The sequence below is a fragment of the Lathamus discolor genome, chromosome 1 (assembly GCF_037157495.1).
Source record: "Lathamus discolor isolate bLatDis1 chromosome 1, bLatDis1.hap1, whole genome shotgun sequence".
Classification (NCBI taxonomy): Eukaryota; Metazoa; Chordata; class Aves; order Psittaciformes; family Psittacidae; genus Lathamus; species Lathamus discolor.
In genome coordinates this window covers 156628898-156650240 of record NC_088884.1, presented here as the reverse complement: position 1 = coordinate 156650240, position 21343 = coordinate 156628898, and the positions used below count along the sequence as shown (strand labels likewise).

The window sequence follows — 21343 nt, the reverse complement described above, 5'->3', positions numbered from 1 at the left end:
AGTCCATTAAAGCCATCAAACACTACTCTTTAGCTTTAAATCCACATCTTTCCCTTTACTGATCTTTGTGACTGTACAACTGAGATTTCTCTCTGGATCATTAAGCTGCAGGCTGGAAACTGCAAGTCAGCAGATTCTGTAATTTCAAGTTTCTGAATGGACAAAAACTCATTAGATATGTAAAGACAAAGCTGACAGCTAAAGCATATCAGCAAATAAATGTAAGAAGAGTAAGACCTTGAAAAAAAAGAAGGAGAAAGAACTTTGGGTAAAGGGATGAAAAACATATTTGAACTTTCAAAGCCCTGAAGTGAATTAGAAGCACACATCCTACTGACACTCCTTCTTTGGTTTGAAACTCACATACCTGATTTGTTACCTCAGTTAGCAGCCCCTGAATTGGAAAAGATTAGGAGAAAAGAGTCTTCCTATTTAGTTTCATCTGAAAAGAATCTAGGTCAACCACTCTCAGACTGCTCTGTGATGTGAACCAAAACTGTTCACACTGAGGACTGGGGACAATAGGGAGATCTGCTTCAATCATCATACTTCCGACTGGAAGTTATGTGCTGGTGCAGATACACCCTTTCTCTACCTATTCAGATCAAGCAGATGTCTCATTAATGACACTGAAGGAAGAGTCAGCTTCAGTCACTTTGAAGACAACCTGGATTAGTTCTTTCACTAGTAGCAGATCTATTTGCAAAACACACTCACAGAATGGTAGAGGCTGGAAAGGACCTCTGAAAGGTTCCAGTCTTCATCTGGTCCAACCCCCCTGCTCAAGCAGTTGCCCAGGACTGTGTCTGGATGGCTTTTGACTGTCTCCAAGGATGGAGACTCCACAGCCTCTCTGGGCATCCTGTGCACTGCTCAATCACGCTCATTGTAAAACAGTGTTTCCTGATGTTCAGAGGGAACCTCCTGTATTTCAGTTTGCATCCATTGCCTCTGGTCCTGTCACTGGGCACCACTGGGAAGAGCCTGGCTGCATCCTCTATGTTCCCTCCCTTCAGGTGTATGTATACATTAATAAGATCCCTCTGAGCCTTCTCTTCTGCAGGCTGAACAGTCACAGCTCTCTCAGCCTTTCTTCATAGGAGAAATGCTCTGTCCCTTCATCATCTTTGTGGCCCTTCACTGGACTTTCTCCAGCCCATGTCTCTCTTGTACTGGGGAGGCCAGAACAGGATGCAGTACTCTAGGTGTGGCCTCACCAGGGATGAATAAAGGGGAAGAAAATGAATGACTGAAGAAATGAAAAAGGAAAATAGTGTCTTAGGTTGGTCTTTATTGCTAAGGGAAAGACATTTTATCACTCTTCTATTCTGAGTATACATGAAAGTTAATGTAATGCAGAATTTTCTTTTTTGATTTGCCTCTTAGGGCAAAGTAGAGACAAACCTAAAAATCTATCTTCAAACAGCAGAATGAAACAGATTTACTCCATGAACACTCAAGCTTGGCAGCATGTATTAAGTGAAATGACAATTTCCAAGGCACCTCAGACCTCTAGACTGCCCAAGTCCATTTCCCAAAGGTCACCTTAGCAACTTCAATTACATGGTGATAGCTTTGAAGCAGAACAAGGAATTTCCAGGTACATTTGTTCAGCACACTGCAGGTAGATGTGGAGATATGCAAACTAGGTACACTGTAGTGTGTAGATCAGATACATCTCGAGTATTTCAACTGGATTCTTTTCATGCTTCCAGAAAAAAGCCTCTAGTCATCATGTTTCTACAGTGGGATTATTTATTACTACTATTTATATGACAGCTAGAGGGTTTTTTTCCATTATACTGGAAAAGTATTAATTTTGCTGAATTTCTTAAAAATTTTACTAGCAATGAAGATCAGAATTTGACTCAATGAGGGCAGAATCTGTGCTTTTTTTTTTTTTTTATATGTATAAGTGACCATGAATAATTCTTATCTTTTGGGTATAATATTAGCTCTATACTTAATGTAAATTGATGTAAAATAAGATATTAAAAATACTTCTCTGCCATCTTACAGATCTCATTCAGCACACTATGCTTTCTAACTCTTAAACTATGGCAGTTTAAGACATTGTCCTTTTCTGGGTAGATACTGCAATCTCTCATAAATTGTATGGTGTTCTTGTAATTTAAACCAGATTTGAACTCCTGTATTTAGAGGTCAAATGTTAAGATATTAACCTAGTTCATTACAATGCCCCTAATATATTGAACTTGAATATTTCCCAGGTTCTTTGTTTTGATTAGGTGGAGTTCTCATTATGAAGTAATACTCACAAAAGGGATCAGCGATGAAATGAGACTAATATGGCAAAATGTACTGTTTAAATGAACACAACACAAGAAGTTGAAATTATTTTTTTCTTAGATGCTTAGGTTATAATGGAAGATATTTCTTGCACTGGATCATTTAAAATATTTGTGACATTATGCTAATTGTTTTAGCTAAAGGTATTCTTGAGCTCCAAACTAGACCAAAGCTCGTGAATAAATGTTTGGTGCCTACAGGAATAAATCCACTACTTACTGGAGAGAGATTCAACAGCCTCCTGTGTGCCCCTGTTTTCTAACTAAATTTGGACCAGATGATGAGACACCCTCTGGCTTAGGAAATAATGTCTGGAAGTAAGCCAGGTGAGAGGATAAAAATGTACACAGGAACTTTTACTAACCCTTAACCTTGAAAAATCCATCATAAAGTTCTCTAAATATAAAAAAAGCAGTAAACTGAGAAATTACAGAACAGTATATTCCTATAAGAATTTCATATTTTTTTATGTAATGGGCCCCAATCATAAGTATTCATATACTTTCCAAGCCATTCTTTTTGAGCTGGTTTATTTCTTTATACCCCTTTTAAACCCTGGCTAAAGCATTATTATTTAGCTTTACAGGATTCACACATTGGATGAGGGAGTCTTGATAAGAAAAGTAAATACAACTAAGCATGTTGATGAACTCCAGATGAGGAGTATATCACATTTTATCTACGTAAGAGCCAGTGGTGGAAAACATCCAGAAAAATCAGCTCAGTATACATTTCCTCAATCATAAAAATCAAAGTGCTGCTTCTTGTTATATTAATTATTTTATCGTCTGAGAAATCACAGGTTACACGGAGGAAAAAAGGTGGTGGGGGAGAAAGAGAGGTTGTATTTACCTGAAAATTCCTGGATTTGAGAATCTTCTACTTCAAACAACAACTCGTCATGAATCTGGGCAATTAACCTGAAACATTTCATAGACTTTAGATAATGTAGGCAAGAAATTTCTAACAGTGTTTCCTATCCATATCATCAACTAATTGCCATATGCACAGCTGATATCTTAAAGTGAGAATAAATGGCCTAACAAAATGAAAAATTCATTAATGGATTTAGAAGGATTGCCACTCCACACATTCTGAAAACATAAAGGTCATAACCCCAAACTCTGCTTGCTAGTTTATAAATGTCATTCAGGGATTTGATGATGTGATAAGTTATTACTTAAAACCAACGTAATTTGCAGAAAAATGCGAGCAATTTTAGACACAGGCTATGTTTTGTTAATATAGCTTGTTTTTTCAAGTTGAGCTGGAATAAATGTGGTTGGAAATGGGTAGTTTTACTAATGCAAATTAAGTCAATAGTAAGAGTACTTGGCTCACTTGTATGCCAATATTAACTCCTAGTTGGCCAGTGACTTGAGTCTTTTTCAGGAAATTAACTTTTCACTTAAGGGCAAAGTAGGTGCCCTCATGGTGACAAACAAGTGGGTTGAAGAGTGTAAATGGAGGCACACATACACAACAAGATCTGTTGTCTCTGCTGTCAGGACAGATGCCTTCATAAGGGCAGAGTGTATAGCTGAAAGCATTAACATCTTGAAAGCCATGCAACTACATGGACCTGAGCTCTTCAGCTAGGGCTGTTTTGTGATGAATTTATACTGCTTATTTGTTTTTCACTTTGTCTGTATTAGATCTGTATCATAGGTCTCTTGCATATGAACTCTGACTTAACTGTTCAGTGCTTACAGGAAGAGCATCCTAAATTGTTGGTTTGGGTGCAAAAGTAATTCCACAATAGAAACAATAAATATATTTGATTGAATCAAGTCCACAGCAGAATAGATACAATCTAGCACATATAATCCCTAAATTCTCACTCAGGAAGGAGAAGTACTGCATATATGATTAGACTGTATTCCTACTAGGTATATTTTAGTACATCTTTAATTATTGTTGGGAGTCTAAGTCATGAGACTGTACCACCTATTTCCAAATTGTTTTGTAATTTGTATATAACATTTAAATTAAATGCCTTTTGTAGACTTTTCTTATTACCCAGTAGTGATTCAAGTAAATAATGCTTTACAAATGGCTGAAACATCAATATGGGTATTGCTTATAACTTCACAGCTTTCAGGAAAATATCCTAAGATAGTTTCACACTGCCTTAAATTACAATGTGACATTGACTAACAGTGTGGTGAGCTCTAATAATAGATCTTGAATTATTAGTCACTTACAACACAGTCAGAAGCAGAGTGAAACAGATTAACATATTTTTAATAGGAAATTGGGACACAGGATACAAAAAAGAAGTAGATTAAAAGACCATGATCATCTTTAGCAAGAGAATACAGTTACATGACAAGATATAATTTCCAATGCAAGTAAATTAATTAAAGAGATTTCTTATAATCATTCAAGTGGCATGTAAAAAGATATAAATCAGAAATAACTGTGAACATTAAATATTTATATACTGTGAATAAATTGAATAAGTGAAAATAATTACATTGATTAAACCAGTGCAATAGAAATGTGACTGGTTATTATTTTTACCAGAGCAGTGTCTCATGCCTTCAGTCAGGATTAGAGCACCATATATTCTGAACATTTGGTAAGAAGAACTTACAATATACCTTAAACATTTCATCGTAAATACATCAGGATTTAGGAATGGAGAAAAAAGAACTGGATTTTCAAAACCACTCAGCACTGGATCATCTGATCACCTCATCTCCACACTAAAAGTAAAACTGAGTTCAGGAGGAGCAGGGCTGGACCAGAGATTGGTGCTACATTATGTAAGCAGAAGCAATGTGAACTGAACTCAAAATTGTGTCTGGACAGCACAATAGATGTGACACAACTCTACATGCTCCAGTTCATCTAGTGAAAGCAGCACAGCTCTTTTAGCTCGGTTCTCTGTCTGGGCTAAAGGATCCTGTTTCTCAATGCTTGTCATCCTGAATAGCACAGCCTAGCAGCTCGGGTGTTTTGCCAGTGAACTGAAGAACTTCACAGAGCTGCAGAATTACAGCTACCCCATCTTAAACATCTAATGATTAATCTGAAGTTCAGAACAACATTCTGTCTGCTAAAATACAGAACTAGAAGTTAGCACTGCTGGTTCTCTGTGTAGGTCTACTAAGCAATGTATATTCAATTGGAAAATAGGGGTAAGATTTCTCTCAGAGGTGTGAGATCTAAGAAATAAGTATTTCTAACACACTTCTGTTTTGGAAAGATATTATGTAAGTTTTAATTAGTGCTAAACATGACTTCTTAGCTTGATGCCAAGAAGTGAAATAGCAGACAGTATTTCCTCCTTAATGTTCATCAGACAAGTTAGATTTTTTTTATCTCTTATCTCTTTTTCTTATTCATCTCACATCAACTTAACCCATTCTACTCCCACAGATTTACAGTACAAGGCCACCTGTATTTTTTCAGGGTTATTAAAGTAATAATTCTTGCATGCATTACGCTGCTGCACAGAAGGAAGCATTCAATCTGTTATCAAGGCAGATAAAAGAAAGAATCAAAGCAATTTATACATTCAAATTTCATAGCTTTCACCATTCCAGTGCATGCACCCACCCACCCACTGCACACCTTGAGTGAAAGAACTTTAAAAAAAAAGCTGTACTTTCGCTTAACAGCTTAATTGAATCAGCTTCACTTTGAAGGAATGTTGAAATAGCAAGCTCCTCTCATTATCTCTTTCTAAAACGTATGGTAAACTAGATTAGAAATTGCAAACCAGGCAGAAACTAGTATCTTTTTTGTTCTGCAGATAATAAAAATGCCTTTGATTTACAAGCTAATATTTTATTAACTATTTTTTGATTGCCTGCAAGTTAGGCATCATTTTTGATGAGTACAGACATGATTTCTTTTACTGAGAAACATGACCTGTGCCTGAGTATGGTCGCAGTGTGGAATAGAGACACTGCTGCAACCTGCACCTTCAAATGAAGGGGTAGTTCTGTGATTGCCACCCTGAACATGCCTTTTGGAAACAGTTCAGTGTGTCCAGCACACAATATCCTTCTTAAACCATTGTGCTGCACTAAAGAATTGTAAAGAATTTTTTATTCTCTTCCACACTACATTCATCATTCTTCCAGTTTCCTGTGAATCAACGCAAAGGCTAAAACTTCTCAGGCCTTCAACGGATCCACACAGTTATATATTATTGACTTACATATGCCAAAACAAACTAAACCATCATCAAGATATTTTTTCTCAAAGTATTGTACTTATGAGGCCATATTGCGTCCTTATGTATACTATTTCCTAGCACCAGGCCAGTTTGTCTAATACAAGAACAAATGAGGATTTTGTTTGTTACTGTAAAGCAATATATTCCAGATCTGGACCTCTCTATTCTAATGTACAGAATTATGAGTTTTCTCGTGACTACTTCAAATGCATTGCTGAGAAATAAGTACTCTATTGAACTGACTTCCACAAAACAGCTATTACCTTATTGGTGAGCAACTGCATTTCTTTACCATTAAAGGAAAAATTTTGTTTAAACTGCAAACGAGAATGCTGTGGCATGACATGATGCAGACTCTATTGTAGGAATATCCCTACAACAGGGGGACAGAAGAGGCCAGTAAAAGATAAGAGGAAAAAGAAAAACAAAACCAAGATTGTCACTGTAGTGTTTCTCAGAACCTGCTTTTTAACAGCCATGTGCAGTGTTTCAGGACATTAAAATGTGCCAAGAGATGCTCAAACTGATTAAATTCATGCTCCTTCTGTAGTCAAGGGACCAAGGTAGGCTCTGACTTAGATGTTTTGAATTGGTAATCTGGAAAGCCCCAGCTCTCTGCATTGACATTGCTGGGGTACCACCTCCTAACAGCTGCCTATATTGGATACGTGCAGGTAGACAGAGTGTACATTTTTGTGATACAAAAAAATCATCTGTTTCAGAACTTAGACTCTTCCCCACAACCAGAGCAAGATGAAAATCTGCAGACAGACAGACTCTCCTACTATAAAATCTTACACCTTCCTCCTGAAGCATCTGCTACTGGCCACACTCAGCGGTAATGGAGCAGATGGATGCTGGATCTGACTCTTCTTAGAAATCTCCGTGTTCCCTACACTAAAACTGTATTAATTTTTTTTTTGATGCTACTAACACTACCTGTTAATTAATTGTGTCAGTTTCCCCACAGAAGCACATAGATTCCAGTGGAAAGAATTACTATTAAGCTGTCATGTAACTAAGGAACAAGGTTACAAGAATTCTGTAGTAACTTTGTAGATTTTCAGGGTCCTTTTGAAGCTGTATCTATAATGATTTCTAATGCAGTGGTATGAAAGCTATAGCATAAGATATTTCATGCTTTCATAGATGTTACCTGCATTAACCTTTCAGTGTTTCCATAATAAAGACCCAGATATTTTGACTTTTTAACATGTTAACAATAAAAATTCAGCTAACTTGTGAAATCTATTTTCTCAGCAGCTGCATCATGAAGAATGGGAAACTGAACAGATGGATAATTAAAGAGAATAGAATTTCTGCATGTACCCAAAGTGTCTTAAAACATGCCAGTTTAAAAGGTGATCCACAAAAGGCTTTTCTAAACAACATATATTTATTTGTGTTGAATGACCCATATAAAGGAACACTGTAAAACCCGCTACATCATGCATGTCCATTTGGCTGTGATATTTAAGCGTATTAAATATATTTAGCTCTTTCTATAAAGAATAAATCATTCTGACTTGTTCTGGCTCACTGTGCATGAAGTGTTCAGGTAACAGCTCACCATCTTGTGAATACGTGCAAAATACTGCTTGAATGCTCAAGGAAAGTAATGATTTTGCTAAGTCACAGCACACCTAGAAATGCAATGTTATCTGGTCACTTTGGGAAGCAAAGAGCTACATACTGGAATGAGACAGCAGCTATGGAGAGCTCATACTCATTTCTGACATACCAATATGATCTAGGATATTTCCTTCTGCTACTGAAACAAAAGCATATGTCTTTGAAACAAACATTTTATTCATCTCTCAACTAGAATCCAAAGTTTTTATCTTTTCCTTGTGATTCTGTTCTCCAGTATCAGGCTAAGGAGAAAAGTTGACAAGAGATAATCCTTTAGAGCAGATCTGCAACCATATATTGGGAATTGTGGCTACAGTTCCAGAGCAATAAGCATTTACTTGAAAATCCTGGATAACTGCTATATAGGAAACATAAGTAAAACCAATTATTTAATTCCTGAAGAAACAAGAGACATAATATTTATGCCCAGAATTAAAGAAAATCATCATACAGTAGCAGCACTAAGCATTACTGATTGTGTTTGGTTGAAGCTATGACATAATGAAGAAGTTGGTTTTATTAGTATGTCCTTTTATATGAATCTGAGAGATGATAAGCAATAAAGTACTAATGCTTGAATCCCTACACACCTTACAAAAATGCCTCTCAGTTCTACTGTTGAAAACTGAAGCCACTTCCAAGAAATGAATCATTTGTGATTTATCACATGAATTGTATGTGAACAATTCCAGGTCACATAACACAATGCTTGTTCCTGGGACGATCAGGGCTGTTTCTAATTTAGCTATCAGTACAAGTGAGCTGCATTTACAGTTCACCAACTCAGAAAATCATTGGGTTGATTAACATGTTTGTTCCCTGAGGAAGACATACAAAACTTCCAATATCCACTGCTATTGAAAAGCAGCTGGTACCAAGAAAGTAAGATCCTGCCTTTTCCTTTTATTTGCTGGTGGCTCCTCCTTTTCAGATCATTCATTTACATCTGCCCTGTTGCTGAACCTGTCTCTTTAACTAGACTCCGGACATGCTGGGAAGTATAGCTGTGTGCTTGTGGCACAGGTCCAGTGCTGAAGGAACAATAAATTGGTGAGAAAGCAGAATTGCTGGATTCACACCAAATTACTCAATAGCTCTGCAGACTTGTTAAATTTAATTTGCATGTTATTGGGATATTAACATCTTTAATGACTTTTTGAGAAACCTGTGTAGCACCAAGTAGACTTTGGGTAACATCAGTGCATCTTCAGCTTACAAAGTGATATTTTTTACAGGAATTTCCTCAAGCAACAATTCTTCCACAATTTGCAAGCATCCTTTTCTCTTACCAAGTTTCTATGCATCTGTCACTGCAATGATATTTTAAACACTGAAAATAACTACAACTGTCCACCTGAGTACACCAAGTACCTTTCCACTCTTGTCAATTCCATCAATCTTTCTTTCAGTTGCTGCTGTATGCCTTGATCTTACTTCAGAAGTTTCTTTGCTATCATCTGTCTGCAGGAAACATAATGTGGAAGTTCTGAGAGTTGTATCAGACAGGTAAAAGCTGGCACTTGAATAATTTATGCCTACAGCACATTTTCAGTAAGCAACCTGGCCACCAGCAGCAGAACAGCATCTTAATGAAAAGACCTAGGTAAAGTGGAAGATGTCTGAAGAAATCATTTTGATTACTCATCAGTGCTGCACAAAATGCAGAGATGTTAACACTGATCCCAACAGATAGCCCACACTAATATCAATTCCTTATCATATGTATTGCTTAATGCAAATCATTTGCAAGTAACTGATTGACTTTTCCTTTTCAACAGCATAAGTTGCTAGGCTGGCATTTGAATTAAAAGATGAAGAAAACGAAGAGAAAAATGAGACTACTAGTTCATGGAACAGCCATTGATCAGTCACAGTAGAATATGCAGCTTTGCCAAGAGGGCCTCTGATCAAGTATTATGAAACTGCAACTTGATTTCCTTCCCCTGACTTCCAAATGCAATATCAAATGCACTAACCATACCTGAACAATCTATTGATGACTACTCATACAAAATCAAAGCTTCATACTGTTGTCTCAGAGTTCGCTCACAGCTGAACAGCTTACAGTGAATTAAAACTGAATGCAGTTGGAGAAGACTGCAAACACACCTGCAAGCTAACACTATAAACTGTAAGGCCTTATGCAGAATTTATTATTTTAATTTAATTCCAAGGTAAGGAAGACAGAATGCTAAGTGTTACCCACTGCTTGGCCACACCTAATAGCATACTGTCTCGCACTATATGGTTTATAGTAACTTCTAAAGCATATATAAAAGATATTTCTCTTTGATATGCTGTTCAAAGTGGAAACCCTGTTTCCAAAATTAGAACTTTTAATAGGGAAAAAAGCCCCAAAACCTGCAAGGGGATGAAGACGAAAGAAAAGACAGTAATGTGCTATCTTTGGAATTAATATGATCTGATGTGATGATAATAGGAGATTGATTACATTTCTCATTTTGGAAGAGCTACCGTGCATTCCTACAGTTACAACAACAGCAGCAATTATGCATTCACTTCCTTTTAGCAATATTTTTCAAAGCACTTTACAAAGGATGTTAGGATCATTACCCTGGCTTGACTGAGAAGAAAATCAAGAAACAGAGCACTGGAAAAATAACTGACTGAATGTCACCTGGCACACAACTGGAAACACAAATTTTCAAGTTTCAGTCTTTTGGCAAGACCACAGTGGTGCTTTCAAATGCCACTGCCCAACTGGGTGAGTGTTTGCAGAATTTATAAAGGCATTGACTGTGCTCTTCTGTGAAGCCTGGCTTGCAAGTACCTACTAAATATTACAGCAAGGAGCCATTAGTAACTATTAAAAGGCTGTCCTTTAGCAAAGCTATCCAGTTGTTAATGGCTGGCAGGATTTCAAAATTCCAGATTAAAACAGTCTGTCTCTTTTAGATGCCCTTGCAGCCTTGGTCTTTCCCAGGTGTGACATTCATAATAGAAATAAGAAGGACAGGCAGTGATACTTTTCTGATGTCTGGTGTAGCCAGTCCCCCCTATGCTTTCACAACACAAGAAAATTCACCATGTAAAACTTCAATACTTCCCCATGTCAGTGCCTCCTTAGCCATTTGGTGACACTATATCTTTAAAAGAAATAGTTTTGAGAAAGAAAATCCGAAGTAAAATTTTTTGTTGAGAGTAGAAAAAATTCAAAGGCTTTATCAGATGCAGCATTAGTCATAAATAAACGTTGGCTTTCTCAGAATTACAACAAACAGCTAGTTCTTGAACCTAAAGATTTGGGTGCAAGGTAGGAACTGCAGAAGGGAATATGTTCTTTGCCCTCTCACCACCTCCACTGGCCTCCTTCACTAAAGACTTGCTTGATTGTTCCAGAAGGCAGCTACTGTATGACTAATCTAACTCAAAGTTACACCAGGCCACAGCTACCAGATTCTGGTCTCTTCGTTCAACTCAGGCACCACAAAGAATTATAATCAGTGCAGAGAATCTCCCCCAAAAGGTACAGTACCATATACCATCATACAAACCTGAATATATAAATGTATCATTGTCTGATATATATATGCAGTATCTCCAGCAAAGAACCACTTCCCAGATCAGATTTATACCAGTGGGCTACTTATTTCTTTCTTTTCTTGGTTATTGTGCAGCTGTATTTTGCTCAAAAAGCTGCAAGAACACTTATAAGTGTTATTCAGAACAAGTTTTATTTTTGGCAAAGGAGTGACTCTACCTTTGGATTCAACACATGCATTTTGTATTTGTAATTAGAAATTCCATTTTGAAACATTGATCAAATAAGACAATGCTGTTGAGTGTAAATGATACACACACACATACAGAGGGTTTATAGGGTTACATATTACACATAACTGTAGAGTATGTTTGGAAGGCCAAACCCTGTTACTTTGTACTGACCTAAACTCCCACTGAAGTCTTTCATACATGATTACTACAGCTAAGTTTATGATTTCCCCTTCTGGGTGACAACAGAAACACTGATGCTTTGCGCTACCTGCTATCTCTGCTTTCATCTGAACTTGTACTGCAAAAAATCATGTTCTGCTGGATTGTTTACTGCAGCATTACAAAAGATGAGAAACCATTTTTTGGGTTTTTTTATGCATTTTTAACTTCAAAGTGTTTTTCTATTGCAGCAAATAATAGTGCTCACTGACTCTCTACACCATCCCCTCCATCCTTTGCAACAGGAAAAGTAGACTTCATCATTTCTGCTAGTGATACAAAAATCTTGAGGACATTCTGTGATCTTCAACTATGTGCAGTCACAACAGAAGGGAATGATGATGACCTAGCTTTTCTTTAGCAAAAGAAAAACATCTATAGAAGAATAAACCACATTCATTTATTTTGCTTGAGCACTGGCTTCCTGATTCCTGTTTTTTTTCCCAGCCCATTGAATGTTCAATTCCCATTGTACAATGCACTCAAAATACAGGAAGGATATGATCAGTGGGCTCGATTTCAAAGATGTAGAACTACCACTGAACTAGACCTGACTGAGTTTAAATGGCCCCAGGGCACTTCATCACCTTGGGATGGACTTACAGATCCAACCATTTAAGCACAAAGATATCTTTGAATGTATTAAACCATCCCACAAGTCCTTGCTTGTTAAAAGATTCAGAGGCACATATGATATTTCTACAGCTGCTTAAAATGTCAGAAACACATCATTTCAACTAATTTTGTTTTAAAATCAAATAGTTTTACAGTCATTCATTACTAACCTGGCAGTTAAAGTTGGAGAAATAACAACGGAGGTAAAAATCTCCACCATAGCCATTTTACAAAGATCAGCTGCAGATCCTAAGAAAGAAAGTGGTCTGTTTTTAATTTAAAGCATGATAAGAGAAAATGTTCTTCTTGGAACTATGGCATAAGAATGAAAAACATCTGAAGATTCTGAATTATAAGAATCTGCAAATCTAGCAGACTCAATTCGTGTAATATGTGAAATATCATAAGAGGAATAAATTAATTACATGCTAATTAAAACCAGAAAACAATAATATGAAGGGGGCCTATAAGGATGCTGGGGAGGGACTCTTCGTCAGGGACTGTAGTGACAGGACAAGGGGTAACGGGTTAAAACTTAAACAGGGGAAGTTTAGATTGGATATAAGGAGGAAATTCTTTCCTGTTAGGGTGGTGAGGCACTGGAATGGGTTGCCCAGGGAGGTTGTGAGTGCTCCATCCCTGGCAGTGTTCAAGGCCAGGTTGGATGAAGCCTTGGGCGGGATGGTTTAGTGTGAGGTGACCCTGCCTGTGGCAGGGGGGTTGGAACTAGATGATCTAGAGGTCCTTTCCAACCCTAGCTATTCTATGATTCTGTGATTCTATGTGTTAATTAAAGGTGACTTTGTCAGTGATGGCCAGGAGTTGAAAAATTGCTTTTTATAAGAAATGTCTGAAATTATCTAACTAAATTGCAATGAGAGTTTACCTACAAATCAATTAAAATTTAATGTCATAAAAGGTTAGAACATTGATTCAACACCGCATTTCCATTTGGAAACTTAATTTTATGCTTTTTCATATTTCCATGTGTACGTAATGTATATTCATTACATTACAGTGTTAAGAGCGGTGGTGCATAAAACAGTGTCATTTTATATAACAGATTACATATTTCTGGTGATCAAGAGGCAGAATGACTCTCCAGGCCTGCAGTTTGGTGAAGGCTCCTGTTCTGAACCATGCAACAGGGATCCAATACATTTTACATAAAGATTTATCAGATAAAATACAGAAACAAGCCTTTAAGTAAGGATTGGAAGCCATAATCCTCCTTGTCCTATCAGATATCCTAAATGTACAAGACTACAGACATCTTTTTCACACACTCAATGAATTTTGTATTCTTTCTTCCAAATGGTTCAAATTCCAGAGTAGGGATAAGAACAGCTACGCAGGCAGATGATAAGGGCACTCTGCTGGGAGATAATCGTAGAATAACAGAATATCTCAAGTTGGAAGGGACCCATAAAGATCATCCACTCCAGCTTCCTGCTCCTTGCAGGACTACCTGCAACTAAACCATATGACTAAGAGTGTTATCGAGGTACTCCTTGAACTCTGACAGGTTTGGTGTTGTGACCATGTGCCTGGGAAACCTCTTCCATTGGCCAACCACCCTCCCAATGAAGGACCTTTTCCTAATGTACAATCCTCATTTCCTCATGTCCTATCACTGGCCACCAGACAGAGAACATCAGCACCTCCTCCTCTCCTGCCCCCCTTGAGGAATCATAGAATAGTTAGGAAATAGTTAGGAAAGGACCTTAACCAACCAGTTCCAACCCCCCTGCCATGGGCAGGGACTCCTCACACTAAACCATGTCACCCAAGGCTTTGTCCAGCCTGGCCTTGTACACCACCAGGGATGGAGCATTCACAACTTCCTTGGGCAACCCATTCCAGTGCCTCACCACCCTTACAGGAAAGAACTTTCTCCTTATATCCAATCTAAACTTCCCCTGTTTAAGTTTTAACCCGTTACCCTGTGTCCTATCACTACAGTCCCTAATGAAGAGTCTCTCCCCAGCATTCTTATAGGCCCCCTTATAGGAAGCTGTAGACTGGCATGAGGGGACCCCTCAATTCTTCTCCAAGCTGATCAAACCAAGTGACCTCAGCTACTCCACTTAAGTTTTGCTCTCAAGACCTTTCCGCATCTTGGTGGCTCTCCTCTGGACACACTCCAATAGTTTGATGTCCTTCTTATGTTGAGGTGCCTCAAACTGCACACAAAACTTAAGGGGGGCATGCACCAGCGCAGTATTGGGTGGAGAAATCACCTCCCTTGACCGCCTATGCTGTACTTGATGTACCTCAGGACACAGCTGCCCTTTTGTCCAAGAAAGAGTATGTAAGAGATTGAGGAGATAACAGATTAAGAGATTAAGGAGATTTAACACTTCTTCATGGTTTTCTATGACAAACTGCCCCCTCTGAATCCCATACTGAGACCGTTTTACTCATTAACTATATCAAGATACAAAGCTGATCATTGAGATGGCTACATTTAGCTTCAAATACTTTTCTTGTTTTCCTGTTCAAATAAGCAGTTAGGTAGAGCTGAATTAGAAATTAAGAATATTATGCTGTATATTGGTAAAAACAATTGAACTGGGAAATATTAAAAAACATTAAAAAACTATGAAAGTACTGTGGGAAACCCAGCTGTAGTAAGTTAAAATAGAGTCCTCTCAATAAATATCGTCATGTACCAGAAGTTTTCTGCTATCAGTTGGCTGCTACCATAACCGACATGCAAACTGCTTAAAATAATTATACTATTTAATATAATTATAACCCACATGTGATAAATGCAGTTTAGTCACAGCGATAAAATGTTTTAACATAATTAAGAAAGTTTTCACAGTCTTCAAATATTATCTCATAGCTGAAATCCTGAAATTAAAAAGATTGTAGTCTTGAATGAAATTTTTAATAAAATTTGGGCATACTGAATGGTTTTTATTCCTTCCTTCATCACACCTTCTAACATTACATGTTCTGAATAACAGTTGCAATGCTTTTCATCAGATTTGTCCTCCAGTATTACTGGAACCAACACTGATATACGATAATCTTATTATTGTAGGTACTTGTGTTTCATAGACAGCCCTGTGACAGCTTTGCCTGAGCTCCAAGCTCTTTGGACAGATGGACATAAGCAAGTGCTGCTCAGAGGCCGTGCAGCTTTATTAATGCTACACTGTACACTCAGCAGGACTTGCTGTATTAGGTTCAGCATCGTGCCTCTAACTGGAGAGGGCTGCTGGCCAGTTGGATGGAAACCCAGGTACATGGAACACATGTCTCTGGAGAAGGTGGGACAGGCATGCTCAGTGTTACAAACATGTAAGCTCTGCTGCAGATTTTATGAGGTTATTGTAAAATTTGGCAGTTGGGTGGCTACTACAGCAAGGCAGCCATCACTTGAGCACAGTGATTATTTAAGCAACAGGGTATTCTACTAGAATTCTAGATCTGTACATATCCTTGCACAGTCAGTACTTAAATTCAGTTACTAATTATAAAGAGATCGAACGTGACAAATACTTAAGTATTTTTTAAAATGAAACATTAAAATGAATAGTATTGGGAGAGGAAAAAAAAAGAAAAAAACCACATGATCCTCTCAAAAAGAAAATTCAAATCACTTTTTACTTGCCTGTAAATTGTATACTTCCAGTATAACTTAATGAAAACCCTGTCAGCATCATCCAATTGAAAAGTAATTCTTCCAAGCAGTGGCTTAGTAGGGATCTAAGTCTGCCAGCTCAGTTTCTATATTTTTCTTTAGGTGGGTAAATGCTGTACAGGCGTGCGGTCCAAGGGATTTAAAGAGTGTGTTAATGCATAGATTAGATTAACTAAAAGTTGAGCACTTTATGCTGACTTTCACATTTCCAACCTATATGGCAAATTTGCAATGTTTTCTGTGAAAAGAAGCCCACCTTTTTTTCTTGCCCTCTACAAAACTAAGTTTGAATGGTCCTTAGAAAGAATGAGTTGGGTTTCAAAACTAATAATAACAATGTATAATTTTTGTAATGTTGATTATTTCTTAAACTAAAACTATCCGGCACAGTAGAAGTTAGAACATGTAGACAGCATAATCACAGAAACCCTTTTGCAGTAACAATCAAAACGAGAAAGGAAAAAGTGTTAAGACGCAATACATCTGAAACACTGAATTCCAGATATTCTTTCTATACATAGTATGTATGTATACCTGTATTTACCTACCACAGAGCACTACAGTATATTAGAACACTGATACTGTTGTTATTATTATTATGACAATGTTTACTGGCAAATTCCAATGTAAATAGAATATATCATTCTCTTTCCTAATAAAGCTCATGCCTCAGTAGTTGAGTCTCATAGACTACAGAATATTCATTCTTTTGAGATGATCAGAGGAGTTGTCCACTAAAGCCAAGCACAGACAAAGAGGGACGTAGGTGAGCAGGATTTTACCTTGAACAACAAAATTAACCGCCTGCCTCTCCGCTTGTGTGCGTAGCTTGTAATCCTGTGCATTGATATTAGCCAGTGGTCTTTTACGTCCCATGATGGAAACCACATAACCTTGTAGGGTTTAAATAGAAATTACTATTCTTAGAGTGATTAAAATTAAATTTCATAAATTCATTTTACAGATAATATCAATTTTTGTAATTATGTGCTGCCTGAGTCTATTTCATATTTTGCCCTCTGAAAATAAGCAGAACTTCTCTTATTTAAACCTTAAATGCTTATTGTATTTTTGGTCTAAGAATTACTTCATTCAGAGGATTGGTCCATGTTATACAGGGAAAACTCCTGTTCATTAAAGCTCTATTTTCATTAGGAACATCTACTGATATACCAGCAAACTCTCTCTGTGGGAGAAGAAACTATAAATACCTAGCAGAATTAGCTATCTATTAGCAGCCATAATTAGAGCTTTCTATACAATGAATATTTTACTTGGGAATAGCGAAGAAAAATCAATTTGTAGAATAATTAAATCATTAATGAATATTTCCCAAAATTATCAAATAGGGTTTTTGGGAAAAAAAAGTTACAGCATTTTCTTTATGTGGTGATTTCACATCCCTTTCACAGCCAAACTTCATTAACTTTAGTGTTCTGGGGTTTTTAGTTTAAAAGAAATACATGAAAACACATTTAGAGCTTTATGTTAGGCCTAATGACCTATTTTGCCAAAACAACTACTTTGGAGGGCAAGTGAAGGGAGTTCAGAGAGGAAAAGAGATTGGAAGATCCTCATGTCAAAATCACACACACAAAACTCTCAGCTTATCTTCAAAACTAAATTTATTATTCTAAGAAAAATGAAAAAACATCCACATTAAAAATACATCTTTACAAGATCTTTTGTTATACTACTGGTTGCCTTGACTGTCCATGAATTGTGACTAGCTACCATGGAAGTTGACTGCCATCATCTCCTCAGACAAAGAACTGAATTATCTGGAGGTTAAGACACTCTTTGACAAATCAGTCTTCCCAATTCAACTAAGATTCCCCATGAAGAAGAGTATCTAAAGATGGAATTCTTCAAGCATTGGATTCTCAGTGAAAAATAGATCTACTGTGATATCCTTATTCCTGTGTGGTGTGTCTGCACAACAGGATCACCCTCACAATACTCATCCCTGATGAGCATTCCCAAACGCCATCTTTCATATAATAGTGGCAGAGTATGGGCCTGTGGTCAAAGATTAATCTGCAAATACATATTTCAATGAGGTCTTAATGTAGCCTTTTTTAAAATATGTTGATAATTTCATAAAAAACCAACAATATAGTAACATATGAACTCTATATACACTAACAAAAATACCTTAATCACAAATATTAATATTATTCATATGCTTATCATGTCTACACAGAGCATCGAACATTCATAACATCTAAATAATATCAGTCAAATGGGTGCTGTTCACCTTTGAACTGCAAATAAGTAAATATGTACCCTACAATGAGCTCACTAGGTTGGAATGTTTTTGTTGGGAAGTTGGAATCTGAGGTGGATTAACAAGAAAAATACTAAATAATGTCAACATGCTGCAGATCTTCTAAGCTTATACAGCCAAACCAGTTTGTTCTTTTACATTCATAGGTAAGAAAATGGTTGATAGAAGGGAACAAGAAGAGCAGTAAGTACTAATTATGTAAGTGTGGTTTGATGTCAGTCAAGGACATTCGTTACGACACTCTTGTCTACTAAGCTCATAAACCAGATTCTTTATCACAGGAGTATGGTTACTGAAATCCATCCACCGTTAAGAAAATAATGCTCTGTTATTTTAACTAGATCAGAATATATAATAAATGCACAATATTTTACTATATATGTTATGGTATCTCTTTTCATGACTAGAAGCCAGTTATGTTTTTATCATGACATTCACCCATACAATGATGCAATATTATAAAGCAAATTTAATATTTATTTCTACAAAAATGTCTTAATACTGTATACCCTATTAGGAAACAAAAGAAATACATTTTGACAGTTCTGCTAAGTAGCTTTTAAAAGTATTTCAAGCATCTCTATTTTTCTCACCTCAAATTACCACACTCTTAGGATTCACTAACTATAAATGAATGTGTAGACTAATAACAAATAGGGTGCAAGAAGAGTTTGCAGCTGCTGGCTCCAAGTAGCACTATGCACACATCTGTCATCACAGATACCACCTGAACTTCAACAACGTAAATTCTGAATGAGGGAAATAAAAAATATGTAAAAAAAAAAGAAAAAAGGATTTGTAAATTGGTTCCTTGACTAAATGGCTGAACTTTCATGGTCCAGCAGCCATGTACAAAATCTATTAAGTAAAAGATTCTTTGGGCTTTTTTGTGTTGGAGTACATTATGTGTCAAAATGATGCAGCATAACTTGACATTAAGGAGAGTTCATTCTGAGAACAGATGTCTTATTCTGTTAGCATCTTTCTGAGAAAAAGCAGACAGGCTTAACCAGTTCTTTTATTCACCAAGAATTGACATTTCATCTTTTTTCTTGTCCTGTAACTGTCTAATTTGGGTCGAGCTGAATCTTTATTTTCACTGCTGTCAGACAATACTGATCTGTAAACAAAAATAATGTTTACGGGTTTTGGATTACCTTTATTTCGGCATTGTTCAATGGTTCTCTTTGTAAATTCGTGTACTTTCCTGTATTTTTGCATAAAACTCTCTATAAATTGACTGGCTTGAAGAGGAGTAATTCCCAGGCAGTCAGCAAGACGTTCTTTACCTGGTGGTAAAGAAATTATGTTTATTATGCAATAAAGCAGAATGGAAATACACTAAATACAATAGCGCTACTACATTCACAATTATTGGAATTAGTTAACTTTATTTACCTCTGTAAAAGGGGACAGATTTGATACACTACAATCACATTTTAACAAAATAAATATATAACTTGGAGCTTGAATATTTTACTGAAGTCACTGGATTAAGAACATCATACCCCATAAGAAGTATATAACAAGTATGTAATTAAGAAATTCCTAGTTATAATTTATACCTACAATGTAGTTGAAATGTCTTTTTTTCATAGAATAACTTTGTTAAGTATCACTTTATTAGTTCAGTGTTGAAATCGGCAAACTTTGAGAAGTAGAACAAAGAATTTGAAATCCATTTTAAACACAAATGTGAATGAAGATCTAAAAATGAATGGAGACTTTTGAATTTGTTGTAAAAGCCACAGGGAAACTTAACTGCTGAAGCAATTAGAAGAAGTAGCCTGACACTAGAAAGGCTGTTAGAAGTCTGAGTCCCACAGATTTTAAATAGTCATGAGCTCCTCAGTGTCTGTAAAAATCTGGGTCCAAGTTGTGAAATAAAAGGGTTGGAAAAAGAAAAGAAAAAAATAAAACTAAAACAAAACAGAAAAAGCATTTCAACAGAGAGAGAAAGGAATAATAACTTTAAGACAAGGTATAGGTGCAAAATACATATTACCTTGGGTCTAAGAGCATTTACAAGATAAGGTGGAAAAAAGCTGAAGACTGTTTTCCAGAGTGTGAAAATATAAACTAAGAGCTACAGTTCAAATACATTTATAAACCAAACAGTTCCAGTAAAAATAAACCATACATCAACATTAGTCAGATCATGGTTGAAAGGCAGATATATTCATGTCAGCTGCACAGCAATGCAAACCCAGCACTGTGTTTGCAAATAACCTAAGTGGAGAAGCAATGTCTCAAGGCACCAAAGGCACAGAATAGCTATTGCCACAGTAATACTGTCAAGCAAAATTATCTAGTGTTTTTTAGAGAGAAGATTTCAGCCACCTAAATACCATCACTGTCAGTCTGATGTGCATTTTGGAACAATTCTGTAGCATTTTGTTCTCAGTCATGCCAGGATCTGCACTAAGCTGCAGGAACACCAGTCTGGACAAGGTGCTAGAAGAAGAAATTCATTAGACATCCACAATGACGTTTGCTGAGTTATTACAGGTCTGTAATTTTATTTGACATCTAACTAATTTGGGTTTTCTTCCTGGGCCAGCAGAGGACAAATCTACTTGCTAAAGCACTTAACAGTGAGGAGACTGCTGTGGCTTCCTTAGGGAGCTGTAACATCTAAGTTTGTCCATGTTAGCCATTTAAAGAACTATTGATATACAGAACAAGGTACTGCATAATATAGTAG

At 36.7% G+C, this 21343-nt stretch overlaps 1 protein-coding gene across 1 annotated transcript in view; it reads right to left on the bottom strand.

Moving 5' to 3' along the window:
* The window catches only part of POLN (DNA polymerase nu), a 94511-nt gene that overhangs the window by 9736 nt on the left and 63432 nt on the right, over positions 1-21343 (bottom strand). The window contains exons 19-22 of the mRNA XM_065660700.1: positions 19797-19928; positions 17135-17245; positions 12871-12949; positions 3163-3230 (exon numbers count right to left, since the gene is read on the bottom strand). Coding sequence (XP_065516772.1) covers positions 3163-3230; positions 12871-12949; positions 17135-17245; positions 19797-19928 — 390 coding nt within the window. The remainder of the gene's footprint in view (positions 1-3162; positions 3231-12870; positions 12950-17134; positions 17246-19796; positions 19929-21343) is intronic.